This window comes from Phalaenopsis equestris, unplaced genomic scaffold, assembly GCF_001263595.1.
Source record: "Phalaenopsis equestris unplaced genomic scaffold, ASM126359v1 Scaffold000761, whole genome shotgun sequence".
NCBI classification, from domain to species: domain Eukaryota; kingdom Viridiplantae; phylum Streptophyta; class Magnoliopsida; order Asparagales; family Orchidaceae; genus Phalaenopsis; species Phalaenopsis equestris.
The window spans coordinates 3,928,866-3,951,139 of record NW_018165201.1 but is presented as its reverse complement, the minus strand read 5'-3'; the positions used below and the strand labels follow the sequence as shown (position 1 = coordinate 3,951,139).

At 34.0% G+C, this 22,274-nt stretch overlaps 1 protein-coding gene across 3 annotated transcripts in view; it reads left to right on the top strand.

Moving 5' to 3' along the window:
• The window catches only part of LOC110030907 (rRNA biogenesis protein RRP5), a 74,447-nt gene that overhangs the window by 8,861 nt on the left and 43,312 nt on the right, over window positions 1-22,274 (top strand). For all 3 annotated transcript variants that reach the window (XM_020733888.1, XM_020733887.1, XM_020733889.1), the window contains 9 exons: window positions 2,281-2,377; window positions 2,531-2,643; window positions 2,902-3,009; window positions 3,122-3,193; window positions 7,335-7,427; window positions 7,586-7,699; window positions 8,043-8,165; window positions 14,492-14,677; window positions 19,397-19,471. In XM_020733888.1, the coding sequence (XP_020589547.1) occupies window positions 2,281-2,377; window positions 2,531-2,643; window positions 2,902-3,009; window positions 3,122-3,193; window positions 7,335-7,427; window positions 7,586-7,699; window positions 8,043-8,165; window positions 14,492-14,677; window positions 19,397-19,471 (981 nt within the window). The remainder of the gene's footprint in view (window positions 1-2,280; window positions 2,378-2,530; window positions 2,644-2,901; window positions 3,010-3,121; window positions 3,194-7,334; window positions 7,428-7,585; window positions 7,700-8,042; window positions 8,166-14,491; window positions 14,678-19,396; window positions 19,472-22,274) is intronic.

Here is a 22,274-nt window from a genome sequence, read left to right as displayed (position 1 = left end):
CGCCTAGCGAAATCCTAATCCTCACACTCTCTTTTTAGGCTCCTGTACAACAATGTTGTGCAGTGTAAGTCCTAACCCGCCTTAAGTTCCGAGGTTGTCGTGTGACACGACGCAAACCCTCTTATCTCTGCGGGCCATTTGCATAATCAGATATTATGCAAGTGTAAGTCCCAAATAAAAAAACTGACAGAATCAAACACTTAATTAACATCGTCTCCAAAAATGTAGCCACACTGTAGGACAGTCTGGGAAGTCACCGAGATTTACCTCGGATCAGTGACATCCCCTACCTTCTCCTTTCTTTGGACTCCTGAAAATAAATGTTTTGCATTGAGTCATTCCCACTTGATTTTCTTCATCCTACCGTGAGAATCTGAACTTTGAAATCTTGAAGACTGATACATCTGATCATTATCGAGAGTTTTCTCAAGTGACCCCAATTATTTGGGATGTAATTAACTATAGGGGCTTGCCCTATAGGGAATTTGTAACCCAGATAAAATAAACCCTATTTAATCTTTGTATTAAATAGGGGAACTTGTCGGTCATTCATAAAAAGGTTCGTAGACCAAACGGATATAAAAAATCTCTTAGTTTGCAGGATTTGGTCTATCGCCGAGATCTACACTTATCTTTTGGGAGGGTGTAATATTCGCGGTATCATGCACGATTATGCAAGCTATTGGACGAATGAGATCCATTTGGTCTCATTTTTCAATTTTTCAAAAACTAAAACATATTATTTTTAAAACTCAAACTATATATATCTTTTATACTTAAATTAAATTTCAAAAATTATTTTTATATACCATATTTTCAAATAATCTATAAAAAAGTTGAGCGACATAAGTATATAAGGTCATTGTTTCTATCTTTTTGATAGAAGTATTTCGGCTATTTGGTAATATGGTCTATTTCTTTTGAGAAGAAGAGGTCGTCGATGATGGAAAAATTGTAAGGTTATTCGAAGTGAGGATTTAAGTACTCACAATTGATTATTAGTTCTGGATTCAAAGAGGAAGAGTTCTAAGATAAAGAATACTAGAAATCATTGCTGTAGTATTAGATGGACACTTAAATGATATATAAAATTATTTTTATGATTAAACTTCAAGATTTGGGATGTTCACGAAGAAACAATTTTATGTGAGATATATTAACTAACAATATTAACCAAGTGAGAAAAGATGTACTTGGAGGATCAAAAAGAAAAATTTCTATAAATAAATATAGTTGGCGGTGGATTAATAATGTGTAAGAAAAGATAAAATGCAAAAAATTGTGTTATGAAATTTTATTTAAATGTAAAAACTTAGGTAACTCGTACGGAGTTTAAGAGAAGAGTTTGGGATGTTAAAATTTCTGCATTTAGTGATCTTTATAATAGATTAAATACCAAAGAGAATGAAAAATACATGTATGAACTAGCCAACTAAAAAGAAAAGAAAAAAACAAGGATTTAACTCAAGTAAAGTGTATTAAAGGTGAAAATCAATGAGTATTTTTTATAGAAAAAAGATATTAAACATAGGTGATTGAGTTAGTTTGATAAAATTTTCAATTAGGTTTTGGAAAATAAGATTGATTTTATTGATTTTTTTTATCGTTAATACTTACAAAACATTTTATTTTTACTGTCTTATTAGTAAAAAAGAAATTGATGAGGCTTTAAAGAAAATTGATAATGAAAAAGTAATAGGACATGATGATAACCCAATTGAAGTTTGGAAATATTTAGGAGATTTGAGAGTTTCTTGGCTTACTAATTTCTTTAATATTATTTTAAAAAGGCTAAAAAGATATCTGGGGAGTGGAGGAAGAGTATTTTAGTCTCCATTTGTATTATTTAATCTGAAGAGTATTTTAGTTTCTTGGCTTACAAATTTTAGTCTCCAGAGGGATGCACCTGAGTGTGCAAATTATAATGGATATGTTGGTTCTCATTTGGTTCTCTCACTTTTTACTTAGTAAATTGGGATTATTTATTTGGCGAAGCAAAAATATTTAATTTCCGGATGTCCTCAGAAAGTAATCGGTCACATATGACATTGCTTCACTCTGGGATCCCCTACAACTTCAGAAAAGTGAAGGTGATTTCTAGTGCTTCCGGAAGATGCTATTTCCTTGAATGCCGGTCATGATGAAGAAAATATACTGTGTAGTTATTTCATGTGTTTAACTTTCTTGATTTTAGCCTTGGAATGCTAATCACAACTTAATGTAGGCTTATTGATGCAAATATGCATGCATTAAACCCCTCATTTTTGCTTTGTGATTCAGGTTTTGGTAGCACAGGTTACGAGCGTTGAGGACCATGGCTTTACTCTTCACTTCGGTGTACCCTCCTTTAGTGGCTTTCTTCCAAGGATGGATGATGGTTGATTCTCAGCTTCTAAGCTACTTTTTTTGATGTATCATGATGTTCTTTTATTCCACAGAACATTTTTGAAATTTTTTTCTGCCTCTGATATCTAAATATAGATTGAGTAACATTGTTGAAGGCTACTAATATAAATTCTGAATTGAACAGGTGGTATTCCGATTTGTAGAGGACAGCTGTTACAATGTGTAGTGAAAAGTATAGATAAAGCCCGAGCTATTGTTTATACAAGCTCTAGTACTGATTTGGTGTCCAAATATGCTGTATGGTTTTATTCTTCTCACTATTCTCTTTTTTTAAAGTATTATTTAATCTGAAATTAGATTATCTTGCTGAACGAGCTTTCAACAGTGGTTATTTATTAGGGACATTTACATAGATACCACCTAATTATTATGTATTTACATGTCTAGCACCTACACTTATTACATTTATACCACCGAAATCTTCCTATTTTTTATGATTACCATTTGGCTTTCTGTGTGGTGACTATTTGTATTTTTTCTGTTAAATATTTGAAGGGGCTTTCAATTGACCTTTTAGTGCCTGGCATGTTGGTTAATGCTCGTGTCGTCTCAATGCTCAAAAATAGGATTAAGTTATCATTCCTTACTCACTTTACTGGAACAGTAAGTATGCTATTCTGGTTTGCATCATGCCATTACCAAATTATTTACCCTATTGTTTCTATACTTTGTGGTTGGTCTGTGCTCATTCTTTGGCCATTTTGTTTTTGTTTAGGTAGATGTTTTCCATTTACAGAATTCTCATCCTACTGATAATTGGAGAGATGACTATCCTCAAAACAAGAAAGTATGCTTCTCTTTTCTCAGCTAGTGCAAGTTTTTCATGAAAATTGAATTTTTTTCCTGCTGTGTATACGACAATATAAAATTGGGGCATATACATACATACCACCCAATTCCTATGTATCGAAGTATCTAACACCTAAACTTTGATTTTTATATTTGTACCACCAAGATCTTTCATATCACATAAAAAATATTGCCATTTTAACTTTAGAAAAGTAAAATACACATTTTCATGCATAGGTAAGGTGGTATGTATGTAAAAATTGATGTTTAGATTTTAAATATGTAAATACGTAGGAATCAAGTGGTATGTATGTAAATTTTCATATAAAAATTAGTTTAATTGTGTTGTGTGAATCCCCTAAAAAAAAAAAAAATCCATTTTTCTTGTTTGAATATTTCACCCTAAGTAATTAGCGTATTAGCTTTCTAATTTATTATGTATTTTATTATGGCATGATATAACACATTCAATATATCGTTATCTGTAAGTAGGTGGGCAATGCAACATTCAATATATCGGTATCTGTAAGTATAGTGGTGTAGCTTTAAAGTGAGCTCCTTTTTGTTGACTTGCTGTGACTGGCCAGGCAGACTTTATATGCAATTGTGCATTTATATAGTTGGCCAAAACTAAATCATTTTCTTGTTTTGACTAACCTTTATGACCCATTATTCTGCAATTTTGATCAGGTTGCTTCTCAAGTAAAAGTAAATGTTTTTTTTTGACCATCTTAACCTGAAATTATGAGAATTAATTACTATTATTTTCTTTTTAAACTACAAATCAAAACACAAAAAAGCTCTTGCAGTTAAATATTTGCTTTACATCAAGTTGTGATGCAACCAATAATGCTTAATTTATATGTTTATTACCATAATTATTAATTCCATATACTATGACAATACGGCATAGTATGAAGTTATTGCAAGATAATAAGCATAATCTCCAAAACTAAATAAAACCACCTTCACTAAACTATACCTCCAATACTGTTGGCAAAAAACTGAGAATGAAAAAAAATCCAAGTTGAAAGATAGAGACCCCGATTTAAGAGATGGAGAAAAGAGTTAAGAAACCAAGGATTACAATAAAAATCTTCTTATTTTTACTTTGGAGTTGGTTCTATCACAAAACATGGGTCACTTAAGCACTTGGCAGTAGTGGAGGATCTATGTTGGACATTTTAGTGTAACTATGTTATATTTATTTTTAGTAGATATTTAATTAAGAGTTATATTATTGGATAGTTCGATAGATTTATCAATTTCAACATATTTGATTTCCTAAAATTTTTTGGGTACCTGTTCATATTTTAATTCAGTTCTACATTGTGAAATGATCTCAAACTCAAATTTAGTTTCCTATTAAGATCTGGACTCTTGCTTAAATTTAGTTTAAACTAATGAACAATTTTTGTTTTAAATTTCATTGGGGATTTGAATTAAAAAAAAAAATGTTATAGCCAACTTTTAACTGTAAATCACTTATTTCATCCAATTCATAAGTTAAAGAATATTCATATACTGTAGTTTCTTCTTTAAAATTAGATTTGAAAACTAGATTCTTGCTTCAATGTGTGTTTAATAGGCCTTATATGGAAGTTTTTTGGATTTTTCTTGAAAAATATTGTTACATGTGCAGTGCTCCAGACAAGTATAATTACAATTTTTTTTTTTCAAATTTTATAGCTGCATTGTTTGTTTTCTTAGGTGAATTGTTTGTTAGTTCATTGTTTTTTTATATAATCCATTCCTAAACTTGAGGAAAGAATTATATATCTTCAAAAGGAAAGTTCAATCATTTTCAAGGAGTTGTACTCTTTCTCTCATTTGTAAAAAGGAGAACTAAAAGTTATCATAAATTATAAAGGTCTACCCCTCAAAAAACTGTGTCAGAGAATGATCTTTATTAATCTTTGACTTGAATTAATTAGGTTGAGGAAAGATGGATGAAAAGAAAATTATTAACCCCAAAGGCATAATGAAAGGGTGGGCATTGATTAAGTGCAAGGGAAAGGGGGATTGAATGATGCTTAAGCGCTAGGAGAAAATTTGATAGTCTTGAAAGATAAAAAAATCACTAGAAACGCAAATGTAGAGATTAATGAGGTTTGGTATGTTGACCAAGTATTGACTATATTTGAGTCAAAGTCAAAGTTATGTATGAGCTTGGATTGTTTGTTTTATGATGGGTTTGAGCTGGGTTAGCCAATTTGGTGGAGTTTTGATCTATTTGGCTAAAGCGGTTTAGTTTTGTATTGATTAGATGTGCATATGATTTAGTGCATCAAACATTTGGACTATGTTGTGCAATTGTAGAGAACTTATAAGACAATAATCTTTTTTTTCTTGAAAATGTTGCGAAATGAGAAAGTTATGGCTATAAATATTGGAGCTAAACAATCTCAAACATTAATGTTTGAAAGCCGAAACTTGAATAGGTTGATTATGTATCAATTCAACTAAAAATAATATAAAGAAATTGTGAGTGATTAGATCATATTGTACGAATTTCATAAAAAAAATGAGATTTTTCATGAGGTGGTCAATAAAAAAAAACAGTTTTTTTTGAAAAAATCTTTAAAGATCATAGATGAAAAATTGAAATTCAAAGCAAGTTGAAATCCAAAGAACCCAATCCTATCCTTATACTAAATTGATAGTGAGTCACATTAGAATCAAATGAAACACTAGATGACGCAAAAGTGGAGATGGAGAAATGAGGAAACCTAAAAACATATAATAGAAACCTCATTTTACTTCGTTTGGAGTTGATTGTAGCACATATCATTGATATTGGTAACTTTGAAATCACAGGGAAGCCATATAACACACATGCACGTTGCAACTAATGGGGGCACTCGAGGAAAAGAAGCTTTAAATGCTTATTAATTTTTACGAAATGAATTGTAGCTTTTAAATACGTTGAAGGATCCAAGGAGATATGATAATACATTCGCCCCTATTTGATTTTCTAATCTAAGCTAAGCCTAAATCGTAATAACGTCAATGTGAATCAATGCTCCCCAATTTTATCAAACATAGCTCTCACAAACTACGTCTAAATGCATGTACATGAAAAAAAATCTGAATAAATTTTTAGTCTTTTGATTATTATGTATTAATTTGGCCAGAACCTTTTATTCAAATATAATTAATCTTTGTGTATATTTAGTAAAAATTATTAATTTGTAATCAATTATTTGACTGATATTAAATATCATAAACTGTTTAACAAATATGTAGGATTCATTTTAAGGTAGTATTTAAGAACATCACGAAAGTTGAAGCAGTTGAAAGGAAACTAATTGTTTGAAGACATTAAAGGGTTGAAAAAACACCAATCAGATTGGCGGATTTGGAAGGAAAAACGGCGGTTCACCTAAATTAACATAGATGGATACCGCACAAAAAGATTTTGAGAAGAATGGGTTTAAGATTGCATCAATATTCAGAAGCAGTGGATGGCAATGAACATTCATAAACTCAGCCCTAAATGGTTTGGTTATTGTTAATTATGATTGTGACGTGAGATCATCATTACAGACCATAAATTAGGCTACTCAAAGTGCCTAATCACTCATTCAACTTTTATGATATCATTTGAATCAACACAAATTAAAAGGCCCTGGCCTCATATTGGAAGGCAGTTTGATGCACCGATGCTCCTTGAGTTTTTCCATATATGTTTTTAAATTAATTATCTTGTAGATTAGATGCTCGATAAAAATCAAAATCATCGCCTATGGTTACCATTGCTTTGAATCGTACAAATCTATTTGTGATAGCTTTGAAGATTTTAAAATGTTTGTTGACAACCTTTACAATTTTTTTTTTCTAAAAGTTTCAGTTCAACTATTTGCAAAATCATGTAGTTTATTGCTGTTTTTCATACATCGTACAGTTAGAATGTGTTGAATGATTGATTCATTATTTAAGCTCTTTCTTGAGTGGTTTTATATCATATTATATACGCGGGAACATGTTGTATAATAATTTTAATATTTATTATTTAAGGCCATGATCTTTTCTTTGTACCTGTAGCCGCTGATATACAAGTGAGTTTCTCAATACTCTGTGACAATAATATAATTTCTTGTTTCTTTTGCATTTTGTCTTATTTCAATTTGTTTTTATAGGTACTTGCTCGAATATTGTCTGTTGATCCTTCAACAAAAACAATTGGACTAACCTTGAATCTTCACCTTGTTCAACATAGACCACCTCCAATGGTCAGTAATTTAATTTTTTCGCAGCTTTATATTGCCTTGTGCTGATGATTCTGCTATTTTGCATCATTTTATGCTATTTTTACTTTTTGATTGTCGGTTTCATGTTTATGAAATTATTTAATTTCTTTGTTTTACTAAACTTATTTTATCTTATTTAGCATGTCAAAACTGGAGAAATTTATGAGAAGTGCACTATTTTGAGGATTGATGAAAATGTTGGTCTTCTTCTAAGTATTCCTTCTTCTCCGGAACATACTCCTGCATATGTACATGTATGTTTCTTTCGATCCTATTTGTTCAATCTATTCTTTATTCTAAATTTGGAAGGTTTATGTACATATCACTTAATTTCTATATATTTACATATGCAATACCTAAACTTCAATTTTTACATACAAGCCTCCTTATTTTTGCATGAAAATTATATTTTTAATTTTAAAATTGGACGTAGTGGTATTTTTAATGTGATATAAAAGATTTGGATTTTATCAATGTAAAAGGTATAGTTCAAGTGTTAGATATGTAAATGCGTATGAATTGGGAGGTATGTATGTAAATGCTCTTTATAAATTTTCTTCGAGTCAATGCATTTAATTTTCATTTTTATTTGGATAGAGATTTGATGTGTCTGATGAAGAGGTTGGTAAGCTACAGAAGAAGTTTAAGGAAGGGGATTATGCTTGTCTTCGTGTTCTTAGAATAAGGCATTTAGAAGGTCTCGCAATCGGAACCCTAAAGGTATTACCTTTTTATTATTATTTTTTATTTTTCCAAGTTGTTGATGCGTTGGACGCCTCCATTGTCGTTCTTCAAGGTTTTACTTTATGTTGGCTATGTTAATGAGAAATAAAACTGGAATCATTTCGAGATTTGTTGTCTTTGTTTTTTGGTCTTTAATTCATTGCTTAAACTTAATTTTTTCTTATTTTTTGAAAGCTGCTCATAATATTCTTTCTTTTTTAAAACCTTCCTTTTATACATATTATAAGTTTTTAGTTGACGTTTTATTTTGATATATTAATATATTTGATGATCAAACATATACATGCAACATTCTATGTGTGGATATGTAAACACTTACCGTTGAATTTACCCTCACCCTCAATAGAAGGATCAATTTGACACCAACTACACTTTTGGTTGTCACTGAAACACAGCTCTCAACACTGAAAAACTCAAAGAACAAGATATTAAAATCTTTTGGGCAATTTACGTACAGATGATACAAATCTTATGTATTGGCACATCTAACATCTAAACATTTATATTTACATTCATATCTTTAACACTCAAATCTTTAACATCACATAAAACAATACTGCCATCACCATCTTTTTAAAAGTGAAATAATCTTTGAATACATAGATTCTTTACGCTGAAGTGTTATACGTGTAAATGTCAAACTTTGGATGTTAGATATGTACATACATAAAAATTGAGTGGTAGGTATGTGAATTTCCCAAACATTTTAGTAAAGTTCTTTCAGCGTACAGATATTTGCAAATGGGAGGAAAAAACACTGCAAAAAAAAAAAAAATCAAAGAAGAAACAACTAGGGTTTTATCTTCCTAAAATTATAAATATTTGCTCCTTTATCATGATCACCCGGTCATTGGTTGTCTAATTCTAAGAGAGAACAAATGTAGAGATGCCCAGCTTACCTTTTTGCCAAACGCCAGCAAAGGCCTATCACAAAATTGCTATTAGGAATTTTATTCACCTGAAGAGGTACATATATACTTGGAGAGTGTAGATCATGTATTCAAAGAAAAGTAAAGAACAAATGAATGAACATAAATTGGAAAAACACAGAAAACCCGATGATACTCCTTTATGATTCAGGGAACATGTTTTGCTGTGATACAGTTTTCTCCAGCCAAGACACAAATTATGTTTTTTTATCTAGCTTCTTAATTTATTCTATCATGTCTTGATCTGGGAGATTGGAATTACCAAAGTAAGAATTGACAATCGGACGATATTGATATATTGATCTAATATGTACAATAATCTACAACAATCATTCAAAAAATAAAAACCAAGTAAACCATAACAATATTTAATATATCATTAAAACCAAACAATAAAATATCCCATTGCCACAATAATTTTAACTAAGAAAATTAACACTGGATAAATTATCTTCTAGACACCTATTACTAATTTTTTTCTCTTCCTGTAAATAAATTCTCTCATGTCCGTCATTTAAATCAAAAGATTTTTTTCTATAAAATTATTTTTTGAACAGATTATGTTAAACAACTGCCAATGAATAATTATAATGCTACAGTGCACTAAACTTTATGCATATGCTTTAACATGTATTTGAATTTAACGATAAAATATTAAAATTTCATGTCATCAAATTCTTTAAATAATAGCATTTTCTTTAATTAGAAATTTTATAATATTTTAAAATACATTGTCATTTAAGTATTCATCTCATGAGCGATACATTTTTGTACTAATTAAGGTCATATCCATTTTCTTTTCTAAAGATTTTTCATTTTCATTTTAATGCACAGGTACAATAAAATCTTTAACTAGTACCATAAGAGAATGATTTGTGAGATTGATTTTTTATCTTCATTTTTCATTTAATGTATGTTTAATTTATTTCAATCATTTAAACAGTTGTTAAACTTTTAATGTAATGCAATAGATGGAACAATTTAAAATATTAAGAGTCACCATTCTTTTTAAAAGATTGCCTATTTACACTATTTACAAGCGTGCTATAGCAAACAACAACAATGCCCCTTTAATTATTAAGTTTCCCTAGAAAGAAAATAAAGGAAAAGTGGTCCTTTAATAACTAAATAATTTTGAAAAAAACCTTTCATATTTGTCTTTCTCCTAAGGTTGATCGGAATTTGCTCTAGTTGTCTTAAAAAAATTGTTTCTGTTGGCTGGGTAAAAGTATTATAATGTTGTAGGTTTTGGCAGGGTGACCACCCAATGTAAATTCTCTTTTGTTAGAATCAATCTTTTGATTTAATGATACCAATATCAATTTTTTGCTCTCAATCTAATGTTTATGTTTTATCATGACCGTCATTGCAAGCGTATCTATCATACTGCTAAGGTCAACCCAATGGTAAATGCGGACATCTATAAGAATGATGCTTCACCAAACCTTTTCCTGTTATTTATTACCAATAGATAAATACACTAAAAATCATTTTTAATTTCATTTCCTTTGCTTAACTAAGCTGACTTGGTAGGCTTCGAGCAATATTGATTGGAAAGGACCGAGATTACAAAAATTTTTGTGGAAACTACAGTTTCGTAACTCCCGACATCAATAATAGCATTGCACACTTTTTTGTATTGTGCATGCTGTTGAAGCCACCGAGACTATTTATCTATTGCAGTGCTCAACACTATTTGAACAACAAAAGCTCTCCATTATCGACATATACTAAACGCTTGTCATTTCATTCTATTTTTTCTTCAACCATGAACATGTAATGATGATTCGGATAATTTAATGCAATATATTCTAAACATAAACATCCAAAGCATTTTATAAGCAATTTTTTGGTAGTAGACACACTAGCTTTATTAACTCCTAATATTTAAAAATGGATGGGAGGATTGCTTAGGAGGGATTCCTTTTGTGTTATCACGGGTCCTTTTTCTAACTCTTTGACGTTGTCTTTTTTCAAAAGAAATGTTTCTAGTGTAACAATAACTACAACAAACCAGGGCCAGCTACATGAATCTTGTCTCCATCGTGTCCTATGAAGTGACATTTTTATTATAATAAATTAAGTTCATTTTTTTCATTTTTTGTACAACATGCCCAATTTTTTAGGTCTACCTCTACCTTTCCTAGCATAAGTCAAATCTAAAACGCCTACTCTCCCATCTGTGTTATCATATGGTCTATGTTTAATGTGACAAAACCATCTAAGACGACTTTTTTTAATCTTGTCTGCCATTGGAGCTACATCAACCCTTTTTGGAATATATTTTTTTCGCATTTTATCTCTAATTTTAAAGCCACTCATTTGCTTCAGCATTCTAATCTCGGCAACACTTAAATTAATTTTATGCTTCTCTTTTAAAAGCCAATATTCTGCACTATAAAACATGGCCGGTCTCACCACCAACTTCCTTTAAGTTTAAGCAACTTTTGTAATACACAATAGGCCTGATACATTCCTTCAATTTAACCATCCAACTTGAATTATACTGACAACATCCCATCTATATCACCATCACTTTGAACAATAGACCTCAGATATAAAAAACAATCACTCCTTTTAATTTTTTGATCATTGATTGTTACAATCCCACTACCATATATACAATTACTAGAATTACATTTCAGGCATTAAACAATTTTAGATCTACTCAAACGAAAGCCTTTAGACTCCAAAGTTGACCTCCATAATTTATGTTTTTCCTGAACACACTTTGTAGTTTTATCCACATAAATGATATCATCAACAAAAAACAATCATCAAGTTACATCTTTATGTAAATTTCCAGAGAAATGTTTTTAGTGTTGGATTGTTTCCTTTCTACTTTTAAGTGTTAATTTTGTGATATCGGATAACTTCCAATTTTGTTGTGCACATAGAAAATTTATGATTTCTTGATGCATAGCATTGATGTTTTGCACAATAGTATGCTTTTTTGTATTTCATCTTAACATTTCTAACTCAAAATCAGTCAGATATTCTTCTACGGATAGACTAATGTTGAAGATTATGGAGCCTAAATTCATTTTGCCTAAAATGAGATGGCAAGTATCTTCTTAGTAACTTTTAATTTGTTATTTTGTATGGCTATCTTGTTCTTTAACTTTCTCTGGTCCAAGTTCTTTTAAAATTCTTGTACCTAATTTTTGTATTACTTTTTAAATTGATAGTCACTAATTAGACACACTCGTTTGCTGGTATATCTTTATAGTTTAAGAAATATTCTATAGCATACAAGCAAGCAATGAAATTATCTCGATGTAACCCACCTTCAAAATCTGGGATATTTATTCTAACCCCATAATTTTGTTTAGACCTCATTGATATCCAACCTGACTACTACTTGGTGCAGAATTCATCCTTTAAAATAATGCTTGAAATGCTCGATGAAATGAGCTTTTCATCTCATGATCTATCTGATTATTTTTCGAGGAAATGTAATGCAAGTCACATTCACATCTCCAAAATTCGGCTAGTAATTGTTCCACGCCTCTCTCTTTGGCTAGCTGGGTTTCGTTTCTGTTAAGAGGCATCCTAAACTTAGGGATCAGATACTAATTATACACACTTTTGATGGATGCTGCCAATCACAGTATCCGAAATCGAATAAACTCCAAGAGCAAGAAACTACAAGATTACAGGACATCACAAACTTCTTGGCCAAAAAAATGTTCAATCTACCTCCATAAAGAGATTTGCTAATGAGAACACAAAACATAGCAGGAATATTTTCTGACAAAAAACAGCTTGATATTTATGTTACTGAATTTTCTGAATACTTCTTCCTGTCTGCTATGACCATGCTGTCATTTGCTTTCCAATTCTAACAGAGAACAGAGGTAGTGATGGCCAGCTTCCTCTATTGCCAAACAATCATGGTTTTTTTTTAACAAGCAAACGCAAGTTGCTAATGGGAAGCAGAACATACGAGAGAGTGTAGATCACATATGCCAAGAAAAGTCAAGACCAATTGAATGATGTTAAATTGGAAAAACACAGAGAACCTGATGATGCTTTTGTATTATTCAGGGAGCAACATGTTTTTCTGTGATAAAATTTTCTTCAGCCATGACAAGTAAATTCTGCTGTTTCTGCCCAGCTTCTTAACAGAGTTTAACCATCACCCCTAATTGAAATGATCTCTGAGATTTTCCAAGATGGCTGTCTTGGGCTCTGTGCACCAAGAATTCTGATTACCAGCTGCTGCAAGACTTCTAGGCCGCATACTCCAAATCCGAACTTTGTAATGTTCCTGGCTTTGATAGTCTCGGCTGTAACTATTGAAATGTTTTTATCTTGTTTTCAAATAGAAACCTTACAAAACAATCAATTCTTGATGGTACTTTCTGCGTCCAAAGATCTCCTTGTCAGTTTCGCGGGCTTTTTAGGATTCTTGATCTCTTTTATCCCAATTTTTGTTAGATTCTTGGTAGTTTCTTTCATTTTGGTGGCTGAATTTTTCACTTTATTGATGGGAAATCCTTGATTCCCAAATTCTACTATAGATGGAAGCCATCAAATTTCCGTGCCAGCGAGTGTGATTGCAGAATTCAGCAAGTTGTCCACCCTCTGTCCTCAGAACTGCCGCCTCTTGGCTGCAGCCCAGCCCTTGAACTTAGTCACCTACAGTTCTGAAAGAGGTCAAGATGCTCCGTAGATCAATTGTGGCGTAGTTAACACACTTCACTACGGCCTTTTTCCCTCTTTCTTTCTCTAAGCAAGGGAAGCCATTGCAACAACAGCAAACTTCTTCCCCAAATCTCAGCAACATGAAAATAAACTCACCAAAAACTGCCATTCTCTTCAAAGAAAGTCCAGTTTGGGAAGGTTATACTAAACAACCCTAAGATCCCTTACTAAATTATCCCTATGAACAAAAAAAAAAAAAAAAAGAAGAAGAAGAAGCCCTCTAGTAACTAATTATTTATAATAAGGACCTTCAATGTTATTTGCAATTCTAACTTTCCATTTGAGTATTTCAATCTTGCACATGCAGTACATGGTTGGTGACAAAAAATTTATCCTGACTAGACCAAAATGACTCCTTTAATATGGCCATATAATTTTAAGTAATTAATAATGTTTATAGTTAATTTAATTGTGTGAACGAAATGTGCTTCAAAGAAATAAAAAAAAAAATAGTGTTTTTATTGCTTTCTGATGTATAATTTGTAGTGATTTTTGCTTAAATGTTTCAGTCAACTGTTTTCTATTGAGGTTTGAAATGTATGAAGCTTTATTTCCTGCTCGTGCAACTTGATATGATCTTTTCAGACGTATAAAATAAGTTCTGATGGTCTTTTGTTTCAAGAAGCATAGTCATTATCATCCTGTTTTGACAATTTTTCTATATAGGCTAGTGCTTTAGAAAGACCCATTTTCACACATTCAGATGTCAAGCCTGGGATGTTGCTTAGAGCCCAAGTTATTGTTGTGGAGCCATTTGGTGCAATTGTCCAGCTTGCATGTGGTGTGAAGGCACTCTGTCCTTGTAGACATATGTCAGAACTTGAACGTGTAAAACCATCGAAGAAGTTCAAGGTTTGTACTTGATGAACTTAAAATCCTCAGAAGCATGCTTAACTACATCTATATGGTCCGATTGAACATATTGTACTTCCAATTTTTGCCTTTAGGAAATAAGTGGCACATGATTTATGTATTTTTTATGAATTTTTTAAGTGATGATTGTTGTGAAGAGATTTATTAATGTAAATTAAAAATTTAATTTTTCATTAACAAATAAAAAAGTGATTTATGTACAAACTACATAAATTTTAAATAATTACATTAAAGACGAAGATACCCTTAAATTCATTTGAAAAATGATGATTATTATGATGAGATTATTAATTTAAATTAAAAACTATAATTTTTCAACAACAAATAAAAAAGAGATTTATATACAAACCATATGAATTTTGAATAATGACATAAAAGATGAAAAATACCCGTCAATTCATTGATACTAGAACTAGTAAGAAAACAGTGGATATAAAAAAAAAAAAACTTTCATTAATATTTTAGTAGGGTTACAGCATGACACAAATGGAGAATAATAACAAAATAAAATGACACAAGCAAACACCTCACAAGTGTATTCTGAGGGCGATGGATTCTGGAGAGGTGGGTTGGGATGACTAGCCGGGGTTGGGGCAGCGAAGGGGAAAGTGCAGAATTGCAGGGACGACAAAAATGGAGAATCGTAGGTGATCAACGACAGGAGGAGGGGTGGCTAGAAGGTGATGGAAAATAAGGACAATGGTACTGGAGCGAGCAACTGTTGGATGGGAGTGCTGGGAATGAGGGAGGATGGTTGGACAATAAGATAAATTGCAGGTATTAGGCGGTTGAGTGCAAGAAATGAAGGGGGAGTGGCCGATGGCTAAGGAGAGGGGATGGGATAGATTAGGGAAGATGAAAGAGAAATGATACAACACCACCTCAGGGTATGATACAATGGAAAACCACGACCTCCTCGTATACAACCCTAGAACAAGTGATCTGAAAACAAACACATCAAGAACTAACTTTTACACGCAAAGAAGATAATAATTTATAGACTCCCAAGAAACTATTCTTCAAGTTAATAGTGGCTAGTTTGGCATGCCCATCCTCTGGCACCTCCTTCATCAGCTTGCAGCCAACCAAGGAATTTATCCGGATCCATGCCTCCTTCAAACTTCGGTAGATCCACCTTGATTTCGTAGTCTCTTTGTCCTCTCACTTGTATCTCCTTTCGGGAACTCTCCCATTGTGAGGGATTCAAATATCCCTTTCCAGGCCTCCTCTGATACCGAATCCCAAAACGTTACATGTCTCCTTCATCGCTGAAAATCTTCCAATGGAAGGGTTTCGATTCCTCATTTATTTCTCCCCTTTGGCTCTCCAGATCCTAGTCGAGCATATCCTCCTCTTGTGTTCACTCTTAAATCTTAGGAAGTCTCTGTTGAAGATGTAGCTCTCTTCGAATTTCTTCCTGGGTAGCCTTGAATATATCTCTCCATGGTGTCATGACTTAGGATTAGAAAAATCTTGATGAGGTTATGTTTTGGTCGTGGAAAGTATATTTAGTGGTAGGAATGAAAGTTTTGCTTTATGACGGATGCAAAGAAACCCTACGATGAGACTGGGATCGAGTTAGCTCTGATACCAAATGATACCAGAACTAGTAGTAAAAATAATGGAAACATAAAAAAACAAACTTTTATTAATATTAAAATAGGGTTCTAACATGACACAAGCGGGAAATAACAATGCCTAACATAAAATGACATACGCAAACACATCTCAAGTGTATTCCAAAGGTGATGGAGGCCCAACGAGGTGGGTTGGGATCGCTAGCGGGGTTGGTGTCAACTACAGGGAAAGTGCAGAGTTGCAGTGACAACAAATATGGAGGGTCGTTTGTCACCGATGACAGATAGAGTGGTGGTTGGAAGGTGTTATGGAGCAAGGGAAGCAGTAGTGGGGTGAGAAATGGTTAGTAGGGAGTGTCGGGAAGGAGGGGGATGGAGGGACAACAAGGTAAAGCTGCAGGTATGACGTATTTGAGACTTGAGTGTAGTAAATGAAGAAGGGGAGAGGACGACGACTAATGAAAGGGGTGGATACGGATTAGGGCATGAAAGCGAAATGATACAAGACCACCTCGAAGTAAGATATAGCCGGAGCATCAACTTCTCGGATACAGTCGGAGCACCATCTCCTCAGATACAACCTTAGAACAGAGAAAAGAACTCAAGACAGGAGATTTGAAAGCAAACACATTAATAATTGACTCTTACACGCACATAGAACAACAATTTATAGACTACCATTAAAGTTCTACACAAAAGGAAATGGAGGGTAGTTAAGAAGAATCTAGAAGACACTGTCGCAACCCATGAAGCTTCCCTGGATTGCGATAGTTTGCTCCTCCTTCGTGAGAATTTGCGATCTCCGTCTTGCTTCCGTGCAGCTTCTGCCATCGCGATGCTTTGCGGGAGATTCTGTTCATGCAAGATCGAAGCACCAATGCCTAGGTGTTGTTTTAGCGTCCACATTAGGTGCTGATAGCGCCTCGTGTTAGGGACAAGTTAGCGCCCACATGATTCTTGCAGCCCATCGTTAACTTTAACGGAAAACATGATGATACCAGAACTAGTCCGAATTTATTAGAACACAAAAGCAAACTCTTATTAATATAGAAATGGGATTACAATCCGACACAAACAGAAAGAGAAAACACAATAACAAACCAAGGTCTGACTAGGGCTGTAATGGAAGATCCGAAGCCGGAGTGGCATCGACAACATGGTAAGGGTATGAGAAGGGTTGGTGGCTGCGAGGTCGGTTATGAAGGGGTTTGGTGGTCGGTGGGCGAGCTGGACAGTGAGGCTGACTGTAGGAAAGGGTTGTTGGGGGTTGTTTAACAATCTGGAGGGCTAGGACTACTCTTCTAAGGGATGTAATAGGGTTGCCTAATGTGGTGGAAGAAGCTGGAGTAGTGGACAACAGGTAGGAATGCTGGGAAAGGGTTCTTTGTCAGGCTCGGAAGTGTCCGGCATAGTGGAGACAACTGCAGTAGGAGGGCGACAAGGTGGTTGAAGATGGTGGGAAGGCCGTACAACAATGCTAATGTAGGTATAAGCGGCAGTAGGTGGTTGGAATTGATGGAGAAGCCGTGCTGCAAGGGGAAAGGTAGTTGCGGGGACAATCGAATAGGGTGCAATAATCTAGGATGGCTGGCGCTTGAGGAAAGGAAGAAGGTTTAGGGAATAAGATTGAGGGCCCGTTTGGGGCAGCTTATTTGGTGCAGTGGCGTTTTGAAAATGCACCAGACCCGTTTTGGTAAAATATATTTTGACAGCTTATGCATTTTCAAAACGCTGAAAACACCGTTTTCACACCGCTCATAGCTATGTGCGGTCCTAGCTAAGTGCGGTGACAACTTTCTTACTGCGGTCTGACTTTTCTAAAAAAAATAAAAATTTGTAGCAGCCATCACACCTAGTTCATCAACCGATTATTTTTAATCAACTTATCAATAGATCATTCAATAAGCTGAAGTTGCCCCAAACAGACCATGACTAATATAAAACACCATCTTGGAGTAGGATATAGCTGAAACTCCACCACTTCCTCTGATTTAGCCCTAGAACAAGGGAAACTCTCATCACAGGAAATTCAAAAAGAAGAGAACATCAATAACTAACCCTAAACTCTAAAAACAGTAAATAAATACTCCTACTGGAAGGGGAAGCAGAAAATGAAGGAGGAGGGGCGGGCGACATTCCCACCCCATTAAAAACGACACCCCAAGCCACTTTGGTTGAGTTCTCTCTGGACCGGCCCTCAACTGATCTGGTCGGCTCGGTCTGCTGCTCACCTCGCGCGGGAGTGTCCGGCGTCCGCATCATATGATTTACGACCAATTTGGAGAAATTTTTAATAGCTTGGGACTAAATTGGAGCACTCTAAACTCTTAGACTAAATTAGACACTTTTTAATAGTTGGGGGGACTATTTTGGGCTTTTACTCTTTTTTAATCACCTGGGCTACACATCAATCTTGATGTGATTTCTTGTTGAAAGAGAGTTGAATGCACACATATCTAGTAATAACATTACTCAGTGCAATTTAAAAAATGCATACTATGATAAAATCTTTTCAATGAACTTTTCTTATGTGGCCAATTTATCTTATAATAACAATTTTTTTCTTTTTGCTGCCTGATCTACGAAATGGATCCAAAATTGTCTTCCAAGAAGTAAATTGGGTAGATTTTCTATGGTCGAGGCTTAGATTAGGATTAATTTTGTACTATAAATTTTACATGTGGGATCATTTGAGGTCAATTTTATATTGTAGAGGATTATATTAGAGAAATGTGATGCTTTGGGAATAAAATGGCTACATACTAATAGATGACCATTTTGAGATTTAATTTGTTTGTTAATGTAGGATGTTTTTGCATTGTTTCCTGTCTGCTGTTTCATGCACATGACTTTTTGATGAGAAAAATAAACAATTGCTTTTAAGCAGATTTTTAACCATTATGATATTTGAACACCACAATGCATCGGCTTTATTGCTGGAAAAGATTTTATTTTCTAAAATTTTGTTGATATTTGCTGGTTGAACTTCTTGCAGCCCTATTTGTCATTTCGTTGTGGCAATGCTATATGTTTTTAGCAATATTCTATCATTTAAATTTTTTCTGGTTCTCTTTATTATCACAAGTCATCTAAATTTATTTTGGCTCTTGTATTTTGTTAGGTTGGTGCTGAGTTTCTTTTTCGTGTGCTGGGATGCAAATCAAAGCGCATAACTGTGACCCACAAGAAGACTCTGGTATGCTTATCGATTTCATTTTTCTCAAATATTAATGCAACTTTTTCCTTATGCCCATGGAAGACTTATGTGGTAAATCAGAAAGGAGAGAATAATTTTGTATTTCCTTCTATTTTTGAATTAATAATACATTGTATTATATAGGAGATTACAAGGAGAAAAAATAGGAAACTGACTCATTCCTAAATCTGGAAACTATTTAACTAATTCCCTCAATTTGAGGGATTACAAATTAATTCTAATTCCCTCTATTTAAGTGATTACAATAATTCTAATTCCCTTAATTTAAGGGATTACAAATTAATTCTCCCAACCTTATTTCCACTCAGACACACCTCTACACTCCCCCTTAAGCTGAGGAATAGATGTCTTCCATTCACAGCTTGGATACAAGATCATGGAAACTCGAGCTGTTCAACCCCTTTGTTAGACATCGGCTAATTTTCTCTGATGGAACATAGGACATACACACTAACTCTTCCTCCAGTTTTTCTTTGATGAAATGTCTATCAATTTCAATATGCTTTGTCCGATCATATTGTATAGGATTATGAGCTATATTAATAGCTGACTTGTTGTCACAATAGAGCTTCATAGGACCCTCCCATTGGACTCTCAAATCATCCAAAATGATTCTCAACCAAAGTAATTCACATAATCCTTGAGCAATAGCTCTGAGCTCTGATTCGGTAGATGACCTTGCCACTACATTCTATTTCTTGCTCCTCCATGTCACTAGGTTACCTCCAAGAAAAGTACAATATCCTGTAGTTAATCTTCTATCCACTAATGGGCCAGCATAGTCAGCGTCGGTGTAACTACCTTTCCCCTTGCAATCAACAAGATTTTTTTCCTTCTGTTTATCAACGATCTCCCTCCCATATTTTATTCTTTTCTAATGTACTCATTTCCTCTTTCATAGCATCCCTCCATTCTCTTTTTGACAATGCCTCAGACACATTGTTAGGGATGACAATGGTGTTCAAACTCACAATGAATCTTTTGTGGGCTGGTGATAGACGCTTAAGAGATACATAGTGAGATAATGGATAGAGTGGATTAGATTCTTGGACTTGTGTCAGTTCAGGAACGACCTTTCTCCTTGAATACACCTGAGAAAATCTTGGGAAATCGTGAGTGACACTAGTTGGAGTAGGAGATGATATCGGTTCAGGATCAGGTGACTCAGATGTGATTGGTTCAGAGGACTCGGGTTCAACTGGAACATGAGGAGAGTTTGATTTAGGTTCAACAACACGGGCTGGCACATGCGGAAGGTCAAGGGTTTTAAGTGATTCAAAGGATTGACAAGTACTATCTTACATCATGGAAATCTTCCCCTGAAGAGAGGACTTGGAAAAAAAAGGTTTATTTTCTGTGAAAATGACATCTGCAGAGATGTAAAATTTTCTGGTAGAGGGGTTGTAGTACTAGTATCCCTTTTGAGTGGAGGAATAACCGAGGAAAACACATTTGATGGCTCTGGGCTCTAGCTTCCCTCTATGCTGTTTGTGGACATGAACAAAGATAGTACACCCAAGTACCCTGGGTGTGAGGCCATTTGAGGTTCTGAAGTGAGGGTAGAAGCTATTGAGGACCTCTATGAGGCTTTTGTTTTCTAACACACAAGATGGAAGTCTATTGATCATATATGTGGCAGGAAGAACAACTTCTCCCCAATAGGACTTAGGAACATTCTCTTGAAATAGTAAGGCTCGGGTGGTGTTGAGTAAATGCCCATTCTTTCTTTCAACTACCCTATCTTGTTGGGGTGTGTCCACGCATGATGAGTCATAGATAATCTCCTGTGATGTAAAGTAAGGTGATAGAATTTGATTGAAATAGTCTCTAGCATTGTCTGATAGTCTCGAAATAGTCTCTAGCATTGTCTGTCCTAAAGCTTTTTATTTTGACCCCAAATTGATTTTGAACCATTGAATGGAAATTAGGTATAATAGTGCTAACATCAGATTTTTGTTTAAGAAGGAAGAATCATGTAACCCGGGTGCAATCATCAATCAATGATGCAAACCAACCAGCCCTAGAAAGATCAGGTATAGTGGAAGGACCCCATATGTCACTATGAATCAGTTGAAAAGGATTAGAACTTCTGTTATTGTTAATAGGAAAAGATACATGGGTATGTTTTGTCAATTCACAAGTGTCACAATGAAACTCAGAAATATCTAATTCTTGGAATAAATGAGGAAACATTATATTTAAAACCCTAAAAGAGGGATGACCAAGACGTAAGTGATATAGCCAAATGACATCTTTTTTCGAGGAACTAAGGAGAGATGAAGACAAATTGCTCCTAATTGTCTGGGATGGTTCAAGGTGGTAAAGACCGCTTCTTTCCTTAGCAAGTTCAATCCTCCTCCCCGAGTCCTGATTCTGAAAAACACAATAAGAAGGGAAAAAAACAGCATAACATTTGAGATCATGAGTCAATTTTTGAATAGATACAAGACTTGTTGACAGTTTGGGTACATGGAGAATGTTTTTAAGGATAAAGCTTGGTGCGATATGTATATCTCCAATCCCTGCAACGGTAGCTAAAGAGACATTGGCCATGACAATTTTTCTATTACTTGGACATGGGGTATAGGCGTGGAAGAGTTGAGATGTGGGGGTCATATGGTCAGTAGCTCCGGAGTCTATGTTCCAAGAGTTGATATAGAATTTGTCTAAAACATTCATGCAAACAGTTTTACCTGAAAGAGCTATCGAACATGCTTCAAAAGGCTTCTCAAGAGATCCCTACAAGCTTCTCAACTTTTTAATTTCTTCACTGCTGAAACCC